The sequence below is a fragment of the Oncorhynchus mykiss genome, chromosome 29 (assembly GCF_057628025.1).
Source record: "Oncorhynchus mykiss isolate SJ-2025 chromosome 29, ASM5762802v1, whole genome shotgun sequence".
NCBI classification, from domain to species: domain Eukaryota; kingdom Metazoa; phylum Chordata; class Actinopteri; order Salmoniformes; family Salmonidae; genus Oncorhynchus; species Oncorhynchus mykiss.
In genome coordinates, this window is record NC_143050.1 from 45451845 (window position 1) to 45479011 (window position 27167).

A 27167-nucleotide genomic window follows, 5' to 3' on the forward strand; every position below is an offset into this window, starting at 1 on the left:
TGTATTTCAGGTACAATTACAACTCAATGTTTATATCCCAGGACAAATTAGCTAGCAAGTGCAAGCTAGCTAAATTGCCATAAATGTTTAATGCTTTTCGACCTGTCCCCTAATTAATGTAATTGGTTCAGAGTCTGTTTTGATATTTTAACCTGCGTGTCGTGATAGCGTTTGGTGTGGGGGGACAAAATACATTTATGCACGATGGCGCACGCGCGAAGCCGGTTTGGGTTCCGTGTGAGCGTGTACTGCAAGCTTTTTATTTTTCAAAGCCTTTTACATTTAATTCTGCTCATGTCATGCTAATGTAGCTATTTGTGACCCGCGGAAACAACTTAGAAGACGAGACGACCACAAAATGCGAATTTCTCAAAAGTTTCGCAAAGAAAGCTGCACTGCTCTGACAACAGAGCTCAATGTTTATTATCTGATGTTGTAGGCTACGAAATCTGACTATTGGGCTATAACGATATGTTAAAGACCCCACTGAATGATTCAGAACATGAACAATCATATTTGTCTTGGTGTATATTAGGACACAAGTAAGTAAAAAGTCATCACCAAAATGGGTTTTCACCCACTCTGGGCAGAGGGGAACACACTCTACAACCCTCAAACTCAACTCTGGACCTCGAAGCCAGTTCCACTGTGTTTTTTTTATTGTTCCCCTCTAATCAGGGACTGATTTTAGACCAGGTAGAACAGAAAACCAGCAGGCTTCGGGCCTCATGGCGTAAGAGTTAAATACCGTTGCCCTGCAACATTATTTCAATTTTGATACCTCTAACGTTAACAAATTCAAATATGATTGTGACAAAATTATCAGGCAGCCAAATAACACTTGCACGTTGGGCCTACTGATATTTTGACATGTGTTTCACCCCTTACAGAGATTATGTGACTACGTATGTGATTTGCTGCTCGAGGAATCAAATGTTCAACCAGTATCCACCCCCGTCACTGTTTGTGGAGACATTCATGGCCAGGTATTATCTCATTCTCTTTTTGATACCTTTCCCAAATTCCTTTGTTCTCTTACTATGCTCATTTTAAACATCTCCATTTTTATGGTAGTATGATCCACTTGCCGTGAATGTGAAATTGTCTTTCTGATCCCTGTCTCCAGTTTTATGACCTATGTGAACTCTTCAGAACTGGCGGACAAGTTCCAGACACAAACTACATTTTTATGGTAAGAAGTTATTTTTTTAACTGTTCTGTAGTAGGGATAATATTGAGTATGGTAAGAAATCAAATGTTATTTGTCACGTACACATGGTTAGCAGATGTTAATGCGAGTGTAGCGAAATGCTTGTGCTTCTAGTTTGGACAGTGCAGTAATATCTAACAGGTAATCTAGCGATCCCCAACAACTACCTAATACACACATGGCCGAGCGACATAGGCAAGGTGCAATAGATGGTATAAAATACAGTATATACATGTGATATGAGTAATGTAATATATGTAAACATTATAAATAAAATACAGTACAGTATACATGTGATGCATACCTATGCATAGTCACTTTGCCCCCACCTAAATGTACGGATTACCTCAACTAGCCTGTATCCCTGCACACTGACCCGGTACCGGTGCCCCCTGTGTATATCGCCTCGTTATTGTTACTTTTTATTTTGGTCTACTTGATAAATATTTTCTTCTTCGTGAACTACACTGTTGGTTAAGGGCTTTTCAGTAAGCATTTCACAGTAAAGTCTACACTGTTGGTTAAGGGCTTTTCAGTAAAGCATTTCACAGTAAAGTCTACACTGTTGGTTAAGGGCTTTTCAGTAAGCATTTCACAGTAAAGTCTACACTGTTGGTTAAGGGCTTTTCAGTAAGCATTTCACAGTAAAGTCTACACTGTTGGTTAAGGGCTTGTCACTCAGCATTTCACAGTAAAGTCTACACTGTTGGTTAAGGGCTTTTCAGTAAGCATTTCACAGTAAAGTCTACACTGTTGGTTAAGGGCTTGTAAGTAAGCATTTCACAGTAAAGTCTACACTGTTGGTTAAGGGCTTGTCACTCAGCATTTCACAGTAAAGTCTACACTGTTGGTTAAGGGCTTTTCAGTCAGCATTTCACGGTAAAGTCTACACTGTTGGTTAAGGGCTTTTCATTAAGCATTTCACAGTAAAGTCTACACTGTTGGTTAAGGGCTTTTCAGTCAGCATTTCACAGTAAAGTCTACACTGTTGGTTAAGGGCTTTTCATTAAGCATTTCACAGTAAAGTCTACACTGTTGGTTAAGGGCTTTTCAGTAAGCATTTCACAGTAAAGGTAAAGTCTACACTGTTGGTTAAGGGCTTTTCAGTAAGCATTTCACAGTAAAGTCTACACTGTTGGTTAAGGGCTTGTCAGTAAGCATTTCACAGTAAAGTCTACACTGTTGGTTAAGGGCTTTTCAGTAAGCATTTCACGGTAAAGTCTGCACTGTTGGTTAAGGGCTTTTCAGTAAGCATTTCACAGTAAAGTCTACACTGTTGGTTAAGGGCTTTTCAGTAAGCATTTCACAGTAAAGTCTACACTGTTGGTTAAGGGCTTTTCAGTAAGCATTTCACGGTAAAGTCTACACTGTTGGTTAAGGGCTTTTCAGTAAGCATTTCACAGTAAAGTCTACACTGTTGGTTAAGGGCTTTTCAGTCAGCATTTCACAGTAAAGTCTACACTGTTGGTTAAGGGCTTTTCAGTAAGCATTTCACAGTAAAGTCTACACTGTTGGTTAAGGGCTTTTCAGTAAGCATTTCACGGTAAAGTCTACACTGTTGGTTAAGGGCTTTTCAGTAAGCATTTCACAGTAAAGTCTACACTGTTGGTTAAGGGCTTTTCAGTAAGCATTTCACGGTAAAGTCTACACTGTTGGTTAAGGGCTTTTCAGTAAGCATTTCACAGTAAAGTCTACACTGTTGGTTAAGGGCTTTTCAGTAAGCATTTCACAGTAAAGTCTACACTGTTGGTTAAGGGCTTGTAAGTAAGCATTTCACGGTAAAGTCTACACTGTTGGTTAAGGGCTTTTCAGTAAGCATTTCACAGTAAAGTCTACACTGTTGGTTAAGGGCTTTTCAGTAAGCATTTCACAGTAAAGTTTACACTGTTGGTTAAGGGCTTTTCAGTAAGCATTTCACGGTAAAGTCTACACTGTTGGTTAAGGGCTTTTCAGTAAGCATTTCACAGTAAAGTCTACACTGTTGGTTAAGGGCTTTTCAGTAAGCATTTCACGGTAAAGTCTACACTGTTGGTTAAGGGCTTTTCAGTAAGCATTTCACAGTAAAGTCTACACTGTTGGTTAAGGGCTTTTCAGTAAGCATTTCACAGTAAAGTTTACACTGTTGGTTAAGGGCTTTTCAGTAAGCATTTCACAGTAAAGTCTACACTGTTGGTTAAGGGCTTTTCAGTAAGCATTTCACAGTAAAGTCTACACTGTTGGTTAAGGGCTTTTCAGTAAGCATTTCACAGTAAAGTCTACACTGTTGGTTAAGGGCTTTTCAGTAAGCATTTCACGGTAAAGTCTACACTGTTGGTTAAGGGCTTTTCAGTAAGCATTTCACAGTAAAGTCTACACTGTTGGTTAAGGGCTTTTCAGTAAGCATTTCACGGTAAAGTCTACACTTGTAGTCATATCATGTGGCAAATAAAGTGTATGAGAAATGTAAGATATGTAAACATTATAAATAAAATAGAGTATATACATGTGATATGAATAATGTAAGATATGTAAACATTATTAAAGTGGCATTGTATGAAGTGACTAGTGATCCATTTATTAAAGTGGCCAGTGATTGGGCCTCAATGTAGACAGCAGCCTTTTTGAGTTAGTGATTTCTGTTTAGAAACTGGATGACTTGAGATTGATCTGAACCCTGGTCAGTGACGGTCTCTGTTTCCTCAGGGAGACTTTGTGGACAGGGGATACTACAGCTTGGAGACGTTCACGTACCTGCTAGCCTTAAAAGCCAAGTGGCCGGACCGCATCACGCTTCTACGAGGAAATCACGAAAGCAGGCAGATCACACAGGTGTACGGCTTTTACGGTGAGCAACATGCCTAATTGCTGGGGGCACATCAACTCTAACAACACATAAGACCATATGTATACTTCTAGGGTCTCGTGCCCTAGTTATTGTGACTGCTAACTTACTGGTTCTGACTAAATGAACAAACAAATAAGTCATTTATAAGTTGACTTTCTTGGCTTATTCCTTTAAGCCCCTAGTGGCACGAAGGGCCTCGAGTGCATCTCCAGCAGACTCTGTTCGGAGGGGTTTTCTTGACCTCATTCCAGGTGGTTCCTGCCTTCTTTGTCTCCTCTTCATTTGGCCCGCATGCTCAGTGTCGCCCTAGATCATGTGAACAGTGACGTCAGGGTACTGGCTACAATTTTGTTGTGCATCCCCCCACACTTCTGCAGCATCATGACATCGACTGTTCCTGAGGCCTCAGCGCCCTTTGAGGGAGGAAAAATTCTCCGGTCTCCAGAAGCAGGCAATCCGAGTGGTTCCTATGTCGAAGATCCAGGACGGCTGGAACTGCCGGTATTTCCTGGTTCCGAAAACGGCCTGGACTTTGCGCCCTATTTTAGACCTACGTGCCCTCAACAAGCACCTCCGTCTACAAACTAAGAATGATCACGAGCTGCTGGCTATTACAGCTGATTGGCTGGTGGCAGCGGAGTCGAGGGGGCAAAACACATCCATGCTACTGTCCCGTATTCAGTCTCAAAGCTGTCTGACTCCATCTCAGCGCATTCCTTTTCTGGGTCTCGAGCAAGACTCACTCACGTATCACACTTTTCTAGCCACGCAGAGGGTATTTGGTTCCCGGCTCTGCTTAGCCCAGGGGTTCCTCATGTTTTTGGCCCACGACCCCCATTTTCATATCTGAAAATTCTATTGCGGCCCCACCTATGTAAAAACAATTATGTAATTAACAGCCAATGTTAACTTTTTTATTTGGCGCTATGGCAGTCAATTAAAATGCATTCTAACAGTATTTCTGATTGTCTTCACCATCACATACTTTTTAATGTTTGGCAGTCAATTGCAAATTAGTCTGAAATGAAGTCTCTTATATCACCACCACTAATGAGATGGGTGTGCTTTGATGCATGTCACGTCAGAGCTTCTCAAAGTGAGTGGGCATGGTCGACAGTGCGCACCTCATCACTGCTATCACAGCCAACCTGGATCGATATTTGGTTTTAATGGAGACGAGAGCACTGACTCCAGCTTATGGATTGGGAAAGAGGTCCAACCCAAACTGCTCTTCCAAGCGTTAGAGATGAGCAGTCATCACTCGTGTGGGACACTTACTGATGCTTTTTTCCATTCATTTATTTTCTTTACATCCATTGTGAATGACAACAGTTCCTCTCTCAATGTGAAAAATCTTTCCAACTCTCCCCCTCGATAACCACCAAGTGTCTGTGCGAAATAGAATATTGTCATGCTCTGCACCTATATCTCCACATAGTTTTGCGAACAGGTGTGCACAAAGTGGCTGTGGTTTGATGTAGTTCACTATTGAAGTTACCTGCTGCTGTATACTGTATCTCCGAGTTCTGTGCTCTGCTCATTTGCCACCAGTTGCTCTTGGTGTATCATACAATGCGTCCATATGGCAGAGAGAGACTCATTCATAACTAGAGTGCAGAGGTCTGGCTGCTGTCCCGGGGTAGATGGAGCCCCATCTGTGCAAAAGCCCAACATTCGATCCCATATGGAATCTGTTTTTTGTCTATATACAGTGCATTCGGACACGATTCAGACCCCTTCCTTCCACAACTTATTACGTTGTAGCCTTATTCTAAAATGGGGGTGTGATTTATGAACCACTGAAACACCTGTTTGGCCCCGCGCCACTTGTTCCTGTGCTTGGTGAAGAGTGGTGTTAAATTGAAGGAATAAATCCGAGCCTCATGCTTATCACCTGTGGAAGGTTGGGCTTCCAGCGAGGCGTGGATTTCATTGGCCTTGGGAAGCGTGATTTTTAGACCCTTCAACCGAAGTCGTGAGATTGCGACTCCTCTTAGTATGTTGTACCTAATTTCCCTCCTTCAGGGAACAGTAATTATAGTTAGAACATTACGTTTTGGATATCTCTGCAGAGGTTCTGTTTGAGCTACCTGCTTTCCTCTATAAGAATCCAGGTTGCATCTGAGAGCCACTCTTTCCGATTGTTTTCCTTACAGCCCGTGGACGTACAGCCCAACTTTCTGACCAGGTGTTGTTAACATGGTCCACTGCTCGTCTAGTGTGTTTTTCCTCAGTGAAGTGTGAGATGGTGCTGAATCTGTTCTGCAGCGTGACAGCTTATGTCTCCTACATCGGTTGTGTTCTGAGGCTTGGCATCTTTTTAAGGCTCTCAGCTTGGTTTTGAGGGTTCCCACGGCCAGGTGGTGGTCGGAGGCAATGTCAGTGCCTCTCCTAACCCTGATGTCAAGTAAGCTCCTCCTTCATTTGCCCTCTGGTGATATTGTCGAGTCCCAGGTTGCTTTATGGATTCTCTTGTGGGAAAGATGCTCTCTCCTACAACTAGGTTGTTTTTGGCACAGAAGTGAATAGCTCTCCAAAACCAGGGGACCATTTTGTCTGACCAAGGCCATGAACCCCCATTATGGTGTCTTTACCTGTGTTGTCTGAACCTATCTTGGCGTTTAGGTCTCCTGTTAGATCTTGATGTCTCTTATGGGTGTTGCATCATAAACTGCTTGTAGATTCTCGTTATAGTTGTTTTGATTCCTCCACTGCATTGTTTATAGGTGTGTAGCATTGGACAATGGGGACTTTCCTGGCTTTGTAGTTAAACCTTGGTGTGATGGTCCTTGTTGAAACTGCCTCCCATTATGTGTGGTCTTCATTCTTGTGTCCTGAATAGGCAATCACTTCCCGTTTTGATAGTGTGGTCAAACCTGCACCATTCCAGCAAGCTTCAGCTAGTTGTTGTATTCCTTTATAACTTGGGCTTCTTGTGCTGCTTTTCCTGCTTAGTTCGTTGTACAGACATTCCAGGTCCCAAGTTGGATTGAGGTCTTGGTTGTAAGAAGATTTTTCCACAGGCTGGTTTCCCCGAAGGCTTTCACCAGTCTACTTCATTAGTCCCCTCGGGAAGGTGTGGGCTCCATTTTTTTTCTGCTTTTGCATTTGCATTGTTACATTTCTGTAACAGCATTTTGTTTTACACAACAGGGTTGTTAGCCCTGCGCACAACCCCCAACCTGGGGAACCAATTTATAGGTTATTACTGTGTAATTATCTATTTTTTCCATTATCTATTAATGTTGTACCATAAAAAGAAGCACTACCAGAATTGTGTGTGAAGTGTAATATATATATTTTTTTTTGCAGATGAGTGCCAAACGAAATACGGAAATGCAAACGCCTGGCGATACTGCACTAAAGTGTTTGACATGCTAACAGTAGCTGCTGTAAGTCCAGCCATTGATTTCAATTATTTAAAAAAATGGGTGCTTTTGTTATGTTACATTTTCCCACACTTATGAGTCTATAACTAATAGGAGTTTCTGACCACAGTTGATAGACGAGCAGGTCCTTTGTGTGCATGGTGGTCTTTCACCTGACATCAAGACCCTGGACCAGATCCGCACAATCGAGCGCAACCAAGAGATTCCCCACAAGGGGGCCTTCTGTGACCTGGTGTGGTCGGACCCAGAGGATGTGGACACCTGGGCCATCAGTCCGCGAGGTGCAGGCTGGCTCTTTGGCGCCAAGGTCACTAATGAGGTAAATGCATCAAATTGTTCTCCTGCGGAGAGGGGTAACTACCAAAGGGGATTATGATAAATGCAGGCCTAGACGGGCTTCCAGACTGACTGTTTTGGTTGCATTTATTGTCTCGCCTCCTGTCAATCACAAGGCGTCATTGCCTATGCAGAGAGTAAGTGACATGGTCATTCTAACTATCGACACCTTCAGTGCTTGAATTGTAAACTGAGGGGGGTGACTGTCCTGGGGTTTATGCCCTAGCACAACACCGCCGATTCAAATAATCAAAGGTTAAAGATGGGTTGGTTATTTGAATCCGCTCTAGTGCTAGGGCAAAGCAACGTGCACCCAGGGTGGGCACCAGGACCGTGTTTGGGAAACCCTGATCTAGGGGGGTTAAGGGGGCAACTTTTGATCGCACATGTGGGAAAAGTTCATCTGTAGCCTTGATGGAGGTCCAAGTGGAACGGACTCTTTGGGGCCGCACCTCACCTATGTTGAATACAGAGTTACATCCATGATCCTTCTTTCCCAATTTCAGTTTGTTCACATCAACAATCTGAAGCTGATCTGCCGTGCACACCAGCTGGTCCACGAGGGCTACAAGTTCATGTTCGATGAGAAGCTGGTGACGGTGTGGTCTGCGCCCAACTACTGTTACCGCTGTGGAAACATTGCCTCCATCATGGTCTTCAAGGACGTGAACACACGGGAGCCCAAGCTGTTCCGTGCCGTGCCCGACTCTGAGCGGGTCATCCCTCCCCGAACAACAACACCTTACTTCCTCTAATTACAAGAGCCATTTTGTTCAGTTCCAAAATAACCCCCAGCCTCTTCCCCTTGCCCCTATCCCTTTTGGTGTTTGCAGTCTTAAGGGAAGGGATTGGTGTAACTAAGAAATATCACAATGGCTTCACAATGGTCTGGTCCACGACCATAGCTCTTGTCCCTTCAATGTTTACAGATCTGAGGGAATGAGATGGGTGTTTTCAATATGATAGAAGCTCCCCTATACCTAATTAGAAAGCTAGGTGGAGCGGTCACTAGTTTGTTTACTTTACGCCTGTCTGATCCTTTCAGATCTACAAACACCAAAGTGATAGATGCTTCAATCAGTCAATTGATTCACATCAGCAGTTGTCGCAAAGTGCTTTAACAGATATCCAGCCTAAAACCCCAAAAAGCAAGCAATGCAGATCGTGATGCACAGTGGCTAGGAAAAACTCCAGAAAGGCAGGAACCTAGAGAGGAACCAGGCTCTGAGGGGTGGCCTGTCCTCTTCTGGCTGTACCAGGTGGATATTATAAGAGTACATGTCCATTTTGGCCAGATTGTTCTTCAAGATGTTTAAACAGTCATAGATGACCAGCGCAGGGTCAAAAAATAGTCTGGCTATAGAAGGTGCAACAGGTCAGCACCTCGAGTACATGTCAGTTGGCGGAACAGCAGATGCTTCTGGGCTGAATCTTCTAATGGGTTTAGGGCAGCTATCTATATATTTTGTTATACCTATCTGGTTCCTTGTTATCTGCAAAGAGGTTTAGGTTAACGGTTTTGGGACCCCCCCCCAGCTTCTCCCAAGGGGAAGCTGTTTGTCTCGATTTTTGTCTTGAAATATACATTCTCAGACCTTCCCTTGAAAGTATTTGATGTTGCCTAATGTGTTTTTATTTGCTTTTTTTTTTTTTTTTTACAGATAACATTGCTGCATTGTATGAATTGAGTCAAAAGTCCTGTTGGCCCCTCATTTCAATTGAAGCCCCATCTTCATACATTACTACGTGCCAATGCACCTGCTTTAATTTATACTCCCTCAAATTCCATTCGATGGTAGTAAATGGGACATGCATTTCCAATAAAATTGAATTGTATGAATACTCAATGTTCTGCAGCTTTGTGCACATTTAAGTCATTCATCTGCTCTGCTTCTTTATAGGGTTATCATATGATGTCTCGGAGTGAATTCCTTTGATTGCACTGTGTCACAGAATTCCATGTTAACTATTGAATGGAGTTTCAGTGGTGTGTTTTGAGTGTTATTGTTCCAACTGGGTCGATATTGCAATTATGCTAAAAGCATGTCACCTGATAATATGGTCTTTCTCAGATGTAATCTATAGAAAACTTATTTCCACCAAAGACAGCAATTTAAGTATCTCGTTGTTGTTTTTTAAACCAGATCACAGTCGATGGGGACTGAGTGGGTGATGATGCTTTTGTACATTCAAATTGTATTGATTATTGTTCCTATTTTTTTCTGCTCTGATTTGTTGTATTTTATTATTGTAGATTGCAACCCATATACCAATTGAAAATAAAAGGCCTTTACTAACTTAAGTACCTGTTTGTATTTTGTTGAAAAAGATCTGAGAAATCTCTTCTAATGGTGGTTGATGCATTGGTGTTAGAAGTGGGGTGGCGCAACTCCCTGCAAGGGTGTAAACTCTAAACTTGCCTTGGCTTGAAGTCAGGGTTTCAGCCCTGCAGTGGTTGCATAATTTAGAGATTCACAGCAAACTTTCTAATTTGGCGCACTTGAACTAGAGCCCATAAGTAACTTTGTCAAAAAGAATGGCACTGATTGGCCTATAGGTGGTGCCTATATGCAGTCTCACTTGAACCCTCATCCATCACCTGTTTGACCTAGAGACTTGACACTTTGTATCGGTTTCTTTCCTCACGCTGAACAAATTTGCCCCAAGGACCCATAAGGTCTGCCAGGATAGATTTTCCTCCATCTTGGACATTTTGGAAAACCTTTGGAAAAACTTCTCATGAACCATAAAATCCAAATGACACCATTCAGTACGTAGGCTCATGGTACATCTCTTAACCTAGTTTGTGAAAATCTAAGTGATTGGTTAAGAGCTGGCCCAGTTATTGATAAATCTGATTTTACGTGTCTATTTAAATCCTTTGTAAATCCCCTCCACAATGGCCTACCAACTTGAAACTTATGATCATCAAAGACATTACCATGATGAACCAGGTTGTTTGGCTTTGATATCTTTACTTATTTTTTAAAACTATTAACAATTCACTTTTTTGACTATGTAATGCTAATTCTTAAAATAATTAGGACTAAAAGTCATATTCATTCGAAATGTGGTCTTTGGACTCATCACAATAGTCCCTAAAGAGTTCATCTTCAAACGCATCAATGTTATTAACATCATATTGTATGCTGTAGAGTCAAGATTCCCCTTCACTGGAATTAAGGGTCCTAGCCCAAACCATGAAAAATAGCCACAGACCATTATTCCTCCTTCTCCAAACTTTACAGTTGACACTATGCATTCGGGCAGGTAGCGTTCTCCTGACATCCGCCAAACCCAGATTCGTCCGTCGGACTGCCAGTTGGTGAAACGTGATTCCTCTCTCCAGAGAACTTTTCCACTGCTCCAGAGTCAAATGGCGGCGAGCTTTACACCACTCCAGCTGACGCTTGACATTGCGCATGGTGATCTTAGGCTTGTGTGTGGCTGCTCGGCCATGGAAACCCATTTTGAAGCTCCCGACAAACATTTATTGTGCTGACGTTGCTTCCAGAGACAGTTTGGAACTCGGTAGTGAGTGTTGCAACTGAGGAAAGAAGTGTTACACGCTTCAGCACTCGGCAGTCCCGTTCTGTGAGCTTTTGTGGCCTACCACTTCGCAGCTGAGCCATTGTTGCTCCTAGACATATCCACTTCACAATACAGAACTTACAGTTAACCGGGGCAGCTCTAGCAGAACAGAAATTAGACGAACTGACTTGTTGGAAACGTGGCATCCTATGATGGTGCCACGTTGACAGTCATTGAGCTCTTCAGTAAGGTCATTCTACTGCCAATGTTTGTCTATGGAGATTGCATGGCAGTGTGTTCGATTTTATACACCTATTAGCAACGGGTGTGGCTGAAATAGCCGAATCCACTAATTTGAATGGGGGCCCACGTACTTTTGTATACAGTACCAGTCAAAAGACACCTACTCATTCAAGGGTTTTTCTTTATTATTACTATTTTATACAATAATAGTGAAGACGTCTAAACTATGAAATAACACATATGGAATCATGTAGTAACCAAAAAAGTTTTAAACAAATTTTGATTTGAGATTCTTCAAAGTAGCCACCCTTTGAGTTGATGACAGCTTTGCACACTCTTGGCATTCTCTCAACCAGCTTCATGAGGTAGTCACCTGGAATGCATTTCAATTAACAGGTGTGTCTTGTTAAAAGTTAATTTGTGGAATTTCTTTCCTTCTTAATGCGTTTGAGCGAATCAGTTGTGTTGTGACAAGGTAGGGGTGGTATACAGAAGATAGCCCTATTTGGTGAAAGACCAAGTCCATATTATGACAAGAACAGCTCAAATAAGCAAAGAGAAATGACAGTCCATCATTACTTTAAGTCATGAAGGTCAGTCAATGCGGAAAATGTGCATTTGAATTTGCACAAAAACCATCAAGCGCTATGATGAAACTGCCTCTCATGCGGACCGCCACAGGAAAGGAAGACCCAGAATTACCTCTGCTGCAGAGGATACATACCAGCCTCAGAAAATGCAGCCCAAATAAATGCTTCACAGAGTTCAAGTAACAGGCCCATCTCAACATCAACTGTTCAGAGGAGACTGCGTGAATCAGGCCTTCATGATCGAATTGCTGCAAAGAAACCACTACTAAAGTATACCAATAAGAAAAAGACTTGCTTGGGCCAAGAAACACGAGCAATTGACATTAGGCCGTTGGAAATCTGTCCTTTGGGCCAAATTAGAGATTTTTGTTTCCAACCACTGTGTCTTTGTGAGATGCAGAGTAGGTGAACGGATGATCTCCGCATGTGTGGTTCCCACAGTGAAGCATGTAGGAGGAGGTGTGATGGTGTTGGGGTGCTTTTCTGGTGACACTGTCAGTGATTTATTTACAATTCAAAGCACACTTAACCAGCATGGCCACCATAGCATTCTGAAGCGATACGCCATCCCATCTGGTTTGCGCTTAGTGGGACTATCATTTGTTTTTCAACAGGACAATGACCCAACACACTTCCAGGCTGTGTAAGGGCTATTTGACCAATAAGGAGAGTGAAGCTGGTTGAGAGAATGCCAAGAGTGTGCAAAGCTGTCATCAAGGCAAAGGGTGGCTACTTTGAAGAATCTAAAATATATTTGGAATTGTTTAACACTTTTTTGGTTACTACATGATTCCATATGTGTTATTTCGTAGTTTTGATGTATTCACTATTATTCTACAATGTAGAAAATAGTCAAAATACAGAACAACCCTTGAATGAGGTGTTCTAAAGCGTTTGGCCGGTAGTGGGTATATACTACATATATACAGTGCCTTGCGAAAGTATTCGGCCCCCTTGAACTTTGCGACCTTTTGCCACATTTCAGGCTTCAAACATAAAGATATAAAACTGTATTTTTTGTGAAGAATCAACAACAAGTGGGACACAATCATGAAGTGGAACGACATTTATTGGATATTTCAAACTTTTTTAACAAATCAAAAACTGAAAAATTGGGCGTGCAAAATTATGTGTGTTATTTCATAGTTTTGATGTCTTCACTATTATTCTACAATGTAGAAAATGTTTTAAAAAATTGTAAAACCCATGAATGAGTAGATGTGTCCAAACTTTTGACTGGTACTGTGTATATATATTCTCCGGACTCTGCCATTGTTCGTCCTAATTTTTATATATTTATATATTCCATTATTTTACTTTTAGATTTGTGTGTATTTTGTGAATTGTTAGATACTACTGCACTGTTGGATCTAGGAACACAAGCATTTTGCTACACCCGCAATAACATCTGCTAAATATGTGTATGCGACCAATACAATTTGATTTGATATAGTGCAACCTACCAATCAGTGCATATCAAGTGCTGTCGAGGGCACAATCTTATAATGTTGCAGTCTAGAAATGAAAGCTTTACCATCTATTTCCAAAGCCTGGGCCTCTGATGGATACTGTATAGCTGTCAACAATGCATGCTTAATTATTCCCCCTCCGCACTAGGAGCATTTGTGTTCCTAGGCCTCATTGACGAATCGAAAGGATCCCACCACGTTCCCCAATGTAGCTGACCGATGTAGAGGGAGACAAGTGCCTTAACAGAATGCAATCTAAAGCTTGCGTGGTCTCAGTCCCGTCCTGTACTCCCTGTTAATTCATGATTTCACGGCCAGGCACGACTCCAATACCATCATTAAGTTTGCCGATGACACAACGGTGGTAGGCCTGATCACCGACAACGATGAGACAGCATATAGGGAGGATGTCAGAGACCTGGCCGTGTGGTGCCAGGACAACAACCTCTCCCTCAACGTGATCAAGGCAAAGGAGATGATTGTGGACTACAGGAAAATGAGGACCGAGCATGCCCCCATTCTCATTGACAGGGCTGCAGTGGAGCAGGTTGAGAGCTTCAAGTTCCTTGGTGTCCACATCACCAGCAAACTAACATGGTCCAAACACACCAAGACAGTCATGACAAAGGGTAGTGTGTATGGCCCATTACATCACTGGGGCCAAGCTTCCTGCCATCCAGGACCTCTATACCAGGTGGTGTCAGAGGAAGGCCTTAAAGTTTGTCAAAGACTCCAGCCACCCTAGTCATAGACTAGTCATAGCACTCCGGCAAGCGGTACCGGAGTGCCACGTCTAGGTCCAAGAGGCCAACAGCTTCTACCCCCAAGCCATAAGACTCCTGAACATCTAATCAATTGGCTACCCAGACAATTTGTATTTCCCCCCCCCCCCCACCCCCTATTTTACGCCGCTGCTACTCTCTGTTATTATCTATGCATAGTCACTTTAGTAACTGTTACAGGAATTAAATTGCGCTATGTTTTAATACCCAATTAAAATTAAACACTCTGTCAATTCATAAGGATTTGTAAGACCCTTATTCTATAATAATGGACAGAGCCCAGTCTTAAAGTCAATCAGCAGAGTTTATTCACGAGAGTACTGAACACGATACAGTTTACCACAGGTTATAAACTGAAAATGACGTCATTAGTTCCAGTACCAACCCGTCTCTTCTCCCACCCTGGTACAAAGGCAGTATCTCAAGCCTTCCCACATTGTCTCCCTACCAATTTAATTTAATTTATGGCTGAGCCAAGGTCTTCCGGTGTAGATAAGCATTCTAGCCAGTCTGAAGATTTAGTTCATTCATTTCTACCAAGGAACAGACAGTCATTGTTCTAACACTTGACCACATTTACACACATTATATTCAGTACTAGGATTAAGAAAGAAAACGCATACATATACAGCAACATAATAGTATTCTGATTAGTACATATACAGTAACATAATAGTATTCTGATTAGTACATATACAGTAACATAATAGTATTCTGATTAGTACATCCTGATTGAAATGTATACATAATTAGTCATTATAGATAAAAATTCCCTTAACAGTAACTCTACCTACATGTACGTATTACCTCAATTACTTCGACTAACCGGTGCCCCCGCACATTGACTCTGTATCGTTACCTCCTGTATATAGTCTTGCTATTGTTATTTTACTGCTGCTCTTTAATTAGTTGTTCCTTTAATTTCTTATCCTTATTTGTATTTTTTAAAACTGCATTGGTGGTTGGGGCTTGTAAGTAAGCATTTCACTGTTTTCACTGTATTCGGTGCATGTTACTAGTAACATTTGATTTGAATTGTAAAAGGCAAATTACCAAAAGGCACCTAAAGGACTCTCAGAATTTCTGGTCTGATGAAACAAAAATTGAACTCTTTGGCCTGAATGCCAACCGTCATGTCTGGAGGAAACCTGACACCATCCCTAAGGTGAAGCATTGTGGTGGCAGCATTATGCTGTGGGGATGTTTTTCACCTGCAGGGACTGGGAGACTCGTCAGGATCGAGGGAAAGATGAACGGAGCAAAGTACAGAGAGATCCTTGATGAAAACCTGTAAATTGCTGTGCAGTGACACTCCCCATCTAACCTGACAGAGCTTGCGTGGATCAGCAGAGAATAATGTGAGAAACTCTCCAAATACTGTTATGCCAAGCTTGCAGCGTCATACTCAAGAAGCCTCGAGGCTGTAATCGTTGCCAAAGGTGCTTCAACAAAGTACTGAGTAAAGGGTCTGAATAATTATGTGAATGTATATTTCACAATTTCTAAAGACCTGTTTTTGATTTGTAATAAGGGGTATTGTGAGTAGATTGATTAGGGAAAAACACAAGGGTTCTGCATACTTTCTGAATGCACTGTATAAATGTAATATATTAAGTAATGACATTAAGAATGATTACCTGCTGCATTCAAAGGTAACTAACCTACACTGCTAGACTAAACTTTACTTGCGTCATCCTTGTGGTATTGATAAACATGGTAATGCTTTCACTGATTGCATATGAAGGAGGATAATTCCTACCTGATAGAATTCTCTGTTTGTTATCCAACTGATCTTGTGTACATTCTGTCATCCTTTGAACCCCGTTAATTGCTGCTCACAGCAATATTTTACTTTACTTTAATACTTACATGATTTAAAGCTTTCATCAAGTGTCAAAGGAATATACTTAGGTTTTGGGTTATTATGAGTTGAGGCAGTTTTACAAATGAAAGTATCTAATGAAAGTATAAGTTAATTATTCAGTATCAAGATGTTTATATTTATTGAAACGACAGAAAGTCTTACAGACTGTGCCTTTAACCAGTTAGCAAAGAGGACTGACTGAAAACGCGAACTTGATTGATCATACATCCCCTCGTGCAGAACGTTTAGGGTTTTTCTCCTCTGGCCCACCCTCCTGTACCACAGCCAGAGCACACACCTTCACCTTCGGTTGCCAGCTAGTTGAGGCTGGCAACCGTGCAACACCGGTCCGTTAACTGTGAAACAGCTGTATATGACGGCGCGGCACTGCATTGGATGCTCTGATTTAAAACGGTTTATACATTTAGCTACATACATTTTACACCTGGATACGGTTGACAAGAGGACGACTGATGGAGACAACAACAGTAGGAACGAGTCAGTTCGTTAACGTTAGCTAGGTAGTATATTAGCTTGCCAACGTTACCGTTAGTTGCTACGTCTCCCACTGCCCAGCTGTTCTCGCAGCTAACGTTACTTAGCGGTAGTAACCAGATTAAATTACTTGCACATCATACTAGCTACAGTAGCTGGATATTGTTAGTTAGCTACCTGCTGTATCACAGAGTATCTCAACCTTTGCCTGAATCATGCTGCTTAAATGGATGCACTGTTAATAGCTACCTAGCTAAATGCATTGCTGCTAATTGATTGGATTGAGGCTATTTTCGCATGAACGATTCTAAATCTAACGTTACAACGTTAACAACTAACGACGTTAGGCGAACTAGCTAGCTTGCTAGTTACTAAATGCATTATTGATGTGATGAGTCCAGACATTACCCTTCGCTGGCTAGCTATGGACGTTAAATCACCAACATAACATCGTGCACGCTGAATGTAACACTAGCTCATCGTTAAGTTATGTAATAGTGCAACGAGCAGTGCCCTGCTTGTGTCACTGCAAAGACTCGCGTGTGTCCTGTTACAAATTACTGCACTGATTGTCGTTTTTCTCAATACCCCTTCATTTTTGTGAAAACGATTTGTCTAATTTTAAGACATATAGGCAACTGCTTTCAAGTGGACTCGGACTTGACACAAGCCGGACTGTTCTTTAAGGTGAGTACATGTCATATTCTGTAGCCTAGGTCACTCTTGCTCTGGGGATTTGAGATGCTTTCTTACAGCATTTTGAGTTGAAAGTGCTTTAAAAAAAAGTCCACTGAAAAGAAATGACAATGAAGCAAATTGTCCCCCCCAAAAATCTCGACTTCCAGCTCCAGTCTGGTGAGGGAGCTATTCATTTGAATGGAACCTAGTTGACTAGAAGGCATACACCCCCTTGCACAGTTGTCACATTTTGGTGTCCTGATTGCAATGTCAGTGTTATCAACTTTCCCCTTGATCCTGACATGTCCTAATTCATTGCTGATGACAATCGAACCAAATACAGTTATTCACTTGGGATGGAAGAGTTGCAGGAGCTGTCTTGTTCACCGAAGTTCACAAATGACATTATGCTATAGAGACCTTTTGATTATTCACTGTAAATACGTCTTATTCCATTGAGGTCTAGTAGCCTATCAGACAACAATAATATACACTTAAAATGTACTATACAATACTGACTTCAAGAGTTTGTTATTGTAATTCAATATTACATTTTTATAAGCTCTCAAATTCATAAACATTAATAAACAAAACCCTTTGTACCAGGACAAAATAAAACACTGATAAACATATGGAATACCTCCATGAAATGCCACTTAAGTATTGAGTGCTATAATTCCTAAAAAGCAAAGGCATCAGTGCTATCAAGAAGATATACGGTATAGTATCAAATAATAGTTTTAACAGTAGTACATCTGGTCTTCATAAGGAATGATTTTAAATGGTTCAGTTGGTTCAAGAACAGATCAGCACATTATAAGCAGAGGTAATTCATAAAGGCAGCATTCAAGTATACACGCATCTTCACATAATCAAGCAATAAGGCCCAGCGGGGGTTACTATTCCACGGCTAAGGGCTGTTCTCAAGCGCAACACAACGGGGAGTGCCTGGAAACAGCCTTTAGACATGGTATATTGGCCATATACCACAAACCCCTGAGGTCCCTTATTGCTATTATTAAGGCTTTGTGAACTTTTTCATAGGCTTACAAACACAAGCATATCAGTACCACTGTACACTAGCGCCTACAAACATGTTTCATAAACAGATTAGGTCTAGTTAACAGAAGGACCCTGCGTGCCAGGACTGACATAACATTAATGATGTTAAACAAGTCACTGTCCAGGTGCTGAAGCTCCAAGCACTTTAACTGCTTGTTTGGAGGAGCTGGCCATGGTGCTGAAATGCAGTGAAGAGCGGGAGGAGGACTGGTGTGTAAAGTAGGTTGAACAGACAATTGTTATTAGCATATAATTTTCAAATCACTTAGATAAAAATAACAATCTTCCCACTTTCGCCTTATCATATCAAAACAAGCTCCACATTGCTCTGTGTGTTCTTTGGTAGGGCAGTCGGTTGTGTTGGCGTGTCTCCTTCCTTTACTCAGCCATGTCTTCACATATGGAACAGCAGCAGTGGTTGATCGTTGCGTTTGAGGAAAAGCAAATTGGAGAGGTAGCTCACTGCGAGCGCGTTTCACGATGTCATTCATGCTGCTTGAATGCACGCTCGCATTCACTGGTGGATATGGCGATGGTTTCTACTGCTTTCATCAGAGGTGACAAGGAGACTGGCATTTTTTTTGTAGCTTTGGAGTCCTTGAACTCAGGGAATCCCCGAACACTCTCCGTACCATCTACTCTGAACACCTCGCACAGGTGTCTCATTGCATTGTCTCCTAACAGAATGTCCAGCTCTAGGCTTGGGCGGTATCCAGATTGTCATACTGACCTTGTGCCATACCGGGATATTCGGTAATACTGGCACTGAACACAAACCCCACTGATGGGCTGTAATCCGAAGGTTAGCAATACTAACAAGTACATGTAAAATCCCATAGAGAATGCTAACTAAATGCTAACAAGCGCATTGCTAACATTTTGTACAGTTTCTGACCTACACTATAGAAGTATTCAAGTAACTCAAAAATGCTACTCACACAAAACAAATATTAGCCAGCATTGCTCTTCATCTAGGAGGGGATTTTCTGCTTTTACCACGCGGTCTAAGGCACTGCATCTGAGTGCAAGGGGCATCACTACAGTCCCTGGTTCAAATCCCAGCTGTATCACAACTGGCCATGATTGGGAGTCCCATAGTGTGGCGCACAATTGGCCCAGCGTCGTCGGGTTTGGTCCATGTAGGCCATCATTGTAAATAAGAATTTGTTCTTAACTGATTTGCCTAGTTAAATAAAGGTTAAATAACAAATTCTAATAGGTGAATGTTTGTTTTTGGAAGAAGCTAACCACTTAGTTAGCTAACTGGCTACTATATTAGCAAACTAAACACACAACTGAAGAGCATTTAGCACATTTTAAACGGTCAACTTAATAGTTATATGATATCACTGCATTCTTATCGGCAGACTCAATAGCCTTGGCTTCTCAAATGACTGCCTCGCCTGTTTCACCAACTACTTCTCAGATAGAGTTCAGTGTGTCAAATCAGAGGGCCTGTTGTCCGGACCTCTGGCAGTCTCTATGGGCGTGCCACAGGGTTCAATTCTCGGACCGACTCTTTTTTATGTATATACCTGTATCAAAGATGTCGCTCTTGCTGCTGGTGATTCTCTGATCCACCTCTACGCATACAACACCATTCTGTATACTGGCCCTTCTTTGGACACTGTGCTAACAAACCTCCAAACGAGCTTCAACGCCATACAACATTCCTACCGATTGCTGCCCGCACCCTCCCGCCCGACTAGCATCACTACTCTGGACGGTTCTGACCTATAATATGTGGACAACTACAAATACCTAGGTGTCTGGTTAGACTGTAAACTCTCCTTCCAGACTCACATTAAGCATCTCCAATCCAAAATCAAATCTGTAATCGGCTTCCTATTTCGCAACAAAGCCTCCTTCACTCATGCCGCCAAACATACCCTCGTAAAACTGACTATCCTACCGATCCTTGACTTCGGCAATGTCATTTATAAAATAGCCCCCAACACTCTACTCAGCAAATTGGATGCAGTCTTTCACAGTGCCATCCGTTTTGTCGCCAAAGCCCCACCACTGCGACCTGTATACTACCCACCACTGCGACCTGTATGCTCTCGTTGGCTGGCCCTCACTACATATCCGTTGCCAAATCCACTGGCTTCAGGTCATCTATAAGTCTTTGCTAGGTAAAGCCCCGCCTTATCTCAGCTAACTGGTCACCATAGCAACTCCCACCCGTAGCACATGCTCCAGCAGATATATTGCACTGGTCATCCACAAAGCCAACACTTACTTTGACTGCCTTTCCTTACAGTTCTCTGCTACAAGCTGGAGTCTTGTATCTCCCTCTCTAACTTTAAGCATCTGCTGTCTGAGCAGCTTCCCGGTCACTGTACCTGTACACAGCCAATCTGTAAATAGCCCACCCGACTACCTCATCCCCGTATTATTACTTACCCTCTTGCTCTTTTGCACCCCAGTATCTCGACTTGCACATCATCATCTGCACATCTATCACTCCAGTATTAATGCTACATTTTAATTATTTTCACCTCTAGGACCTATTTATTGCCTACCTCCCTACTCTTCTACATTTGCACACACCGTACATAGAGTTTTCTATTTTTCTTTTCTTTTGTGTTATTGACAGTACGTTTGTTTATGTGTAACTCTCTGTTGTTGTTTTTGTCGCACTGCTTTGCTTTGTCTTGGCCAGGTCGCAGTTGTAAATGAGAACTTGTTCTCAACTGGCCTACCTGGTTAAATAAAGGTGAAATAAAAATTAAATAAAAAATATCTAGCTTGCAAACATCTAGTTGTTAATTCCATACTGTTAATTCCATCCATGCTGCCCAACAGTAGCTCCAGTCTCTCGTTGTTGTGTGCTTGTAAACAAACACCACGTGACTGAGGACTACCATAAGCTTCATAATAATGTGACAGGTGAAATATGAATGCAATGTTCTTTCTTTATCTCTTAACATATTGCTCAAGTTGACTGCAGGTATTTAATTAAAAAGTAGCTACAAATATAAATTCCAAAAACCCTGGTGTAAGGAATTACTGCCCAAGCATAGAGGACCTTCACATCTTCAATTATCTCTGTCTTTTTGACTGCTCTCATTGTCCATTGCGCTGACATAGGAGGAGGTGGTTGGTATGAGCCTGCTCATGAAGAATTGGGATGCGTTTATCCTCATCACCCATTTGTTCTCATGAAGCTCCACACCCTTGTAGGCTGTCCCCTCCATCGCTGTGCCCACCTGCTCAGCATGTGGACCCGTAATGTTCACCATTGACTCGAACACCTGTATTGCTCGATTTTGCTACTTGTCAGCTACAGGGAGAGTTGTCCTGCCGCTGGAACTGGCGGGAGAGGTCACTCGACTCCACCAAAGCGTTGTACATCACTCTCCCAAGTTGTTGACGAAGGCGAGGGATGTGAGGATGTCATTAAGGCCCTTGTCCTCTCCTTGCCATCCCTCTTGGCGTCGTGGAGGCCTTACTGAAGTGCTCATGGAGCAGGTAGGTTGCCCAGACAGCGGGTGAAGAGGGCATGCTGTAATGGAAATTCACCACCATGGACTCCAAGTTATATCTTCATTTGCTTTTCATTATTCACCATTAATTCATCATTAACATTTGGTTCCTGCATGAGACCTTGAAACTGAGATCTCTTTTGATTCGAATGTACTTGTCCTCTTGCTCAGTTGTGCACTGGGGCCTCCCACTCTTTCTATTCTGGTTAGAGCCAGTTTGCGCTGTTCTGTGAAGTTTCCTTGAAGCCAGAGCATAAAGAAAGAACAAATACAAATGCCAAATCCCAGGATCAAAACAGGGACCTTTAGATCTTCAGTCTAACGCTCTCCCAAGTGAGCTATTTCGGGAATTCACTAAACTTAATTCTGTGGCACCCTTGACAATTCACATGCATGTGACTCATAATTTTGACACTCAGCATAGCCTGACAAGACTGGACCCTCTTGGTTGCTTCTTGCGGAAATTCCAAACGGCTGGGGAATTAGCTCAAATGCTTTGCATGCGTGAGGTAGTGGGATCGATGCCTGCATTCTCCAAAAGCACATTGTTTTATGGATCCAAGAAAGCTGCAGTTCACACTTCATGCAGCCTTGTCTGACGACAACCTACTGTCATGTAAAAATGACAAGCAACTTTCCTGTAACACTGATGTCAAAATGTCAGATGAAAAAGCAAGATAGTACTTACTTTCAGAGGAGCAGCGTAGCACACACCATTGAGGCCAACAAACAAAGCTGTCGATAGTTTCCTTGAAGCCAAAGTATTAACTGATAGACTCCTTAACGTTCCTCAAGCTATAACGTTAGTTGCTCACTGGACCCTGATGGAAATCTGTGAGAAATGTTTTCTAGATAGTTAGTACTTAGCTATCTATGAATTAACGACTTAATGTTTTCCCTCTGTGGTTAATTTTCAGAATGAGAGTTAGGTGAAGACGAGGCGTTGTTAAACAAGTGGATTCAGGGATCAAGTGTAGCTGGAGCTGGGCCTGGTTTAAACTGTAGAGGTGAAAGGAACTTTCTCACTTTTTAAATACAGTGGATAAAAAGGGCCAGGTATGCCAGGTGTACTCTCTGCCAGAAAGAGATAAATTCTGCCAACATGCTCAGTCTAATGCTCTGCTGGCACATTGTAGAACAGATGTACACAGGCAGAACATGTACAATGTAATAACAACATGCAGTGTAGCTCAGATACTGCCCAGGGCCACACCACCAGCACCATTCCACCAGGGGCCAGAGAAGATTAGGGATCAACAGGCTCAGCTTCCCGTGCCCACTATAGACCGCATAGCAAATGCAGTGGTAGGTGTGTTAGGTCAGCAGCATCACTATTTGAGAAGTCAGCATAGCACATGTCACTCAAACTGTTAGTATAGGTAAATAAACACTGTTGAGCAATTTACACAAGATAAAAAAATATGTTGTTTTCCTACTTTTAGTTAATTTCATAATTTGTCTTCTAGGCTATGGTCCTTGGTGTCCTAGCAGAGCATTCCCTCCCCTTCGTTTTCTCCAGTAATTGTTGAGCTAGCGCAAAGTCTTGCCATTGACAAGGTGGCTTTGGAGAGGATGAACAACCGTGGCATCCTACAAGATGGTCCGTGGCCTAGTGCGGACCTTCTCCAAAAGGACCGTCTCAAACCTGAGCAGGTTTCCCTTTTCTTTGAACTTGGATGAGAGCACATCTAACAGCAACAAGAAGGTTGTTCTCATATTTAATAATTGCTTTCTTATATCTATTTGCCATTCTATAGTCTCTACTCTATTTGCGCTACTTTTATCTTGTTTTAATCTTCTCTTGTCTTACATTGTTGAAGAGAAAGCTCAAGGAACAAGCAGTTCATTGTCCAGTCAACATATTTTTCCTGTGCATTTGACAAATCCTGATTTTATTTGGTTTGATTTGAAGGTCCTCTCCATGCTGGTAAGCTACTACCATGATGACACGAGGAAGGTGGTGGTGGAGCACTTGGGGTCCCTGGAGGTCATCAAGGTGAATGCTGTCAGCTTGGAGAGGGAACTTCTTCAACCATAACATCCCATGGAATATTCTGGTGAGCATGACGATGGATTCCTGTAGCATCTTGAGAGGTAGCAAGACCTGCATCGAGACAAAGGTCCGTCAGATGCAATGTCCAACCCTGCTCGACATTGATGGAGACTCCTGTCATCACATCCACAATGTGGCAAAGAAGTTTGCAGATCCCTTCAGCAGCTCTTCAATGATCTGCACACTGATCATCAGTGGTCTCCAGATCAAGTAAAAACAAGTATATTTGAATGTTTGGTATTTACTTACCACTGAAATTAATGAAATCTTTATTCATTTGATTCATTAATTCATCTGAATACTGAATTTATTCCAAATCTATCTTGTTTCTGTGCAATCCAACCTTAAATGATAAAGAACAATAAAGGGGCAGTATATGGAAATAACTAATTTCATAGTCTCTTTTTGTCAGGTGATGTACCTCAAGGAGATATGCCGGTACCTGAACATCCCTGCCTCCAACCCTCAGAGGTTTGTGTCCCATCGCTGGTTGTCTAGCAAAATGTACCTTATTGACACTTAACTTACTGATTCTGTTTTCACAGGCATGAAAGTAAAAGTAAAAGTTTTTAAACAAAGAAGGTAAAAGTCAGAAGGAAGAGGGTGAACAGGAAGGTGTGGCATGAGGGAACTACAAGTGATCTACAACTCAGCATTTACGTGGGTGTACTGGAGTACGTAATGGTTTTTCAGGTGGGTATTTTCTATCTGCGACTGTTGGCTATACTTGTATATACAATATTGTAGTTCACAACAGTTTGTTTAACATTCACAGGGTAGCCAGATGTTGGTACATAAGCTCCACGACAAACAGCTTTCAGCTTTTTTCTTGCTTCGTCAAAGCTGAATACATAACTAAAGTGTCACCCAAGGCTATGGGATTGATGGTACTTCAGGAGAAGATGCTGCTGTCTGCCAGGGAGATGTATGTGGTCTGGGAAGCAGATGGATTCAGAACCAGGAATCCTAATCATGCTGTTAGTACCCTGCAATTGAAATTGCATTTAATACGTTGATATCATTTTTTGTCATTGTTTCAAAACATGTAGTAATTGTCAGTTTTGTGGTGTGTCTATATTTCAGCTGCTGAAGTCTTTCATGGAACAGGTCACCAAAGTCTACACCACCCCTGAACTTTACATGCAGAAGAAGTTTCCCTTGTAAAGTCACACACAGGTCACTGTCTGCTCTGGACATGATTTTGATAGGCCACTCGCAGGCAGCGATCCAGTTGAAGAAGCTGAGCGCAATGTTGGGCCACCTCTCACCAGCCAGCACTGATCATGTGATACAACATCAATCCATGCCTGGCCAGCTTCACATGGTGAAGTGACATGACATGGTGGAGTGCTGGGCTCATGTCTTGGCCCAGACACTGAAGTATCCAGCCCTGGGTAATGTGGTGAAAGGTGCCCTCTCCGTCTTTCATGGTACCAGGGTTGAGTCTTTGTTTAGCTGGATGAATGACATCATTGATACACGAAGCCCCAACATGAACATCTCAACATTCAATGCAAGACAGACTGAAGTACACCCTGCACTCCAAGCAGAAGACTGCAGTGGAGATGTTTAAATGGGAGGATGCAAGGTTTGGGGAGGTGGACAAAAGGCTCTGCAGAAACATCAGGTCAGCAGGAACAGTAGACAAGACACAGTGACAGCAGAGTCTGCTGGAAGACTGAAGACGACATCTCGAGTATGGCTGTCAGCCATCTGGAAGTGCTCAGGAGAGCAAGAGGGCGGCAGCTGAAAGGAGAAGAGGTCAAGGCTCAAGCATGCTGCAAAACAGCGCAAGTGGGCACTTGAAATACTTGTCCGGGCTAAGAAAAAGAAGGTAAGGTGCAACACAACACTAAACAGAAAATAAACACCCACGAAACACAAGTGGGAAAAGGCTACCTAAGTATGATTCTCATCAGAGACAACTAACGACACCTGCCTCTGATTGAGAACCATACCAGGCCAAACGCAAAACACAACATAGAAAACGGAACACAGACAACCCACCCAACTCACGCCCTGACCATACTAAAACAAAGACATAACAAAGGAACTAAGGTCAGAAAGTGACAGCTGGAGAGGATGGCTGACGTTTTACGTGCTCCTAACCAACTGTGTATTGTGTTTGTTTTTTTGCGCTGTTTGTAAAAAATAAAATAAAACGTATTTTGTACATAATGTTGCTGCTACCATCTCTTATGACCGAAAATAACTTCTGGACATCAGAACAGCGATTACTCACCACGGACTGGTAGAAGCTTTTTCCTTTAATGAGTTTGACGAGTCCGATGTGAAGGATATACTGCTTTCCCGGGAACAGGCTGCCTTCTGAGAATTCGTAGGCGAGTGACTAAACCTCCACTGCCATGACGTTCTATTGGCAAACATGCTGGTGCACGATATCTAAGGAAGTCTTGAGGTTTTGATCGCCTGAGGTCATGATAAGCTATAGACCACACTATCTACCTAGAGTTTTTATCTGTATTTTTCGTAGCTGTCTACATACCACCACAGACCGATGCTGGCACTAAGACCACACTTAATGAGCTGTATACCGTCATAAGCAAACAGGAAAACGCTCCTAGTGGCCGGGGACTTTAATGCAGGGAAACTTTAAATCCTTTTACCATATTTCCACCAGCATGTTAAATGTGCAACCAGAGGGAAAAAAACTCTAGACCGCCTTTACTCCACAGAGACGGACAAAGCTCTCCCTCGACCTCCATTCGGCAAATCTGACCATAATTCTATCCTCCTGATTCCTCCTTACAAGCAAAAATTAAAGGAGGAAGCCCCAGTGACTCAGTCAATAAAAAAGTAATCAGATGAAGCAGATGCTAAGCTACAGGACTGTTTTGCTAGCACAGACTGAAATATGTTTTGGGATTCTTCCGATGGCATTGAGGAGTACACCACGTCAGTCACTGGCTTCATCAATAGCCCACAGTGACTGTACGTACATACCCCAACCAGAAGCCATGGATTACAGGCAACATCCGCACTGAGCTAAAGGGTAGAGCTGCCGCTTTCAAGGAGCGGGACTCCAACCCAGAAATGTATAATAAATCCCACTATGCCCTCCGACGAACCATCAAACAAGCAAAGCATCAATACAGGGCTAAGATGGAATCCTACTACACTGGCTCCGACGCT

At 42.4% G+C, this 27167-nt stretch overlaps 1 protein-coding gene and 1 pseudogene across 2 annotated transcripts in view; both read left to right on the forward strand.

The window, feature by feature from the left end:
* LOC110509523 (serine/threonine-protein phosphatase 6 catalytic subunit) overlaps positions 1–10061 on the forward strand; it is a 61154-nt gene extending 51093 nt beyond the window's left edge. For both annotated transcript variants that reach the window (XM_090227338.1, XM_021590440.3), the window contains exons 2-7: positions 891–986; positions 1127–1192; positions 3893–4034; positions 7347–7426; positions 7533–7742; positions 8266–10061. In XM_090227338.1, the coding sequence (XP_090083464.1) occupies positions 891–986; positions 1127–1192; positions 3893–4034; positions 7347–7426; positions 7533–7742; positions 8266–8514 (843 nt within the window). In that variant the 3' untranslated portion in view covers positions 8515–10061. The remainder of the gene's footprint in view (positions 1–890; positions 987–1126; positions 1193–3892; positions 4035–7346; positions 7427–7532; positions 7743–8265) is intronic.
* Positions 10062–18645: 8584 nt separating this feature from the next.
* On the forward strand, positions 18646–24228 carry LOC149970615 (uncharacterized; annotated as a pseudogene).
* The last annotated feature ends 2939 nt before the right edge of the window (positions 24229–27167 follow it).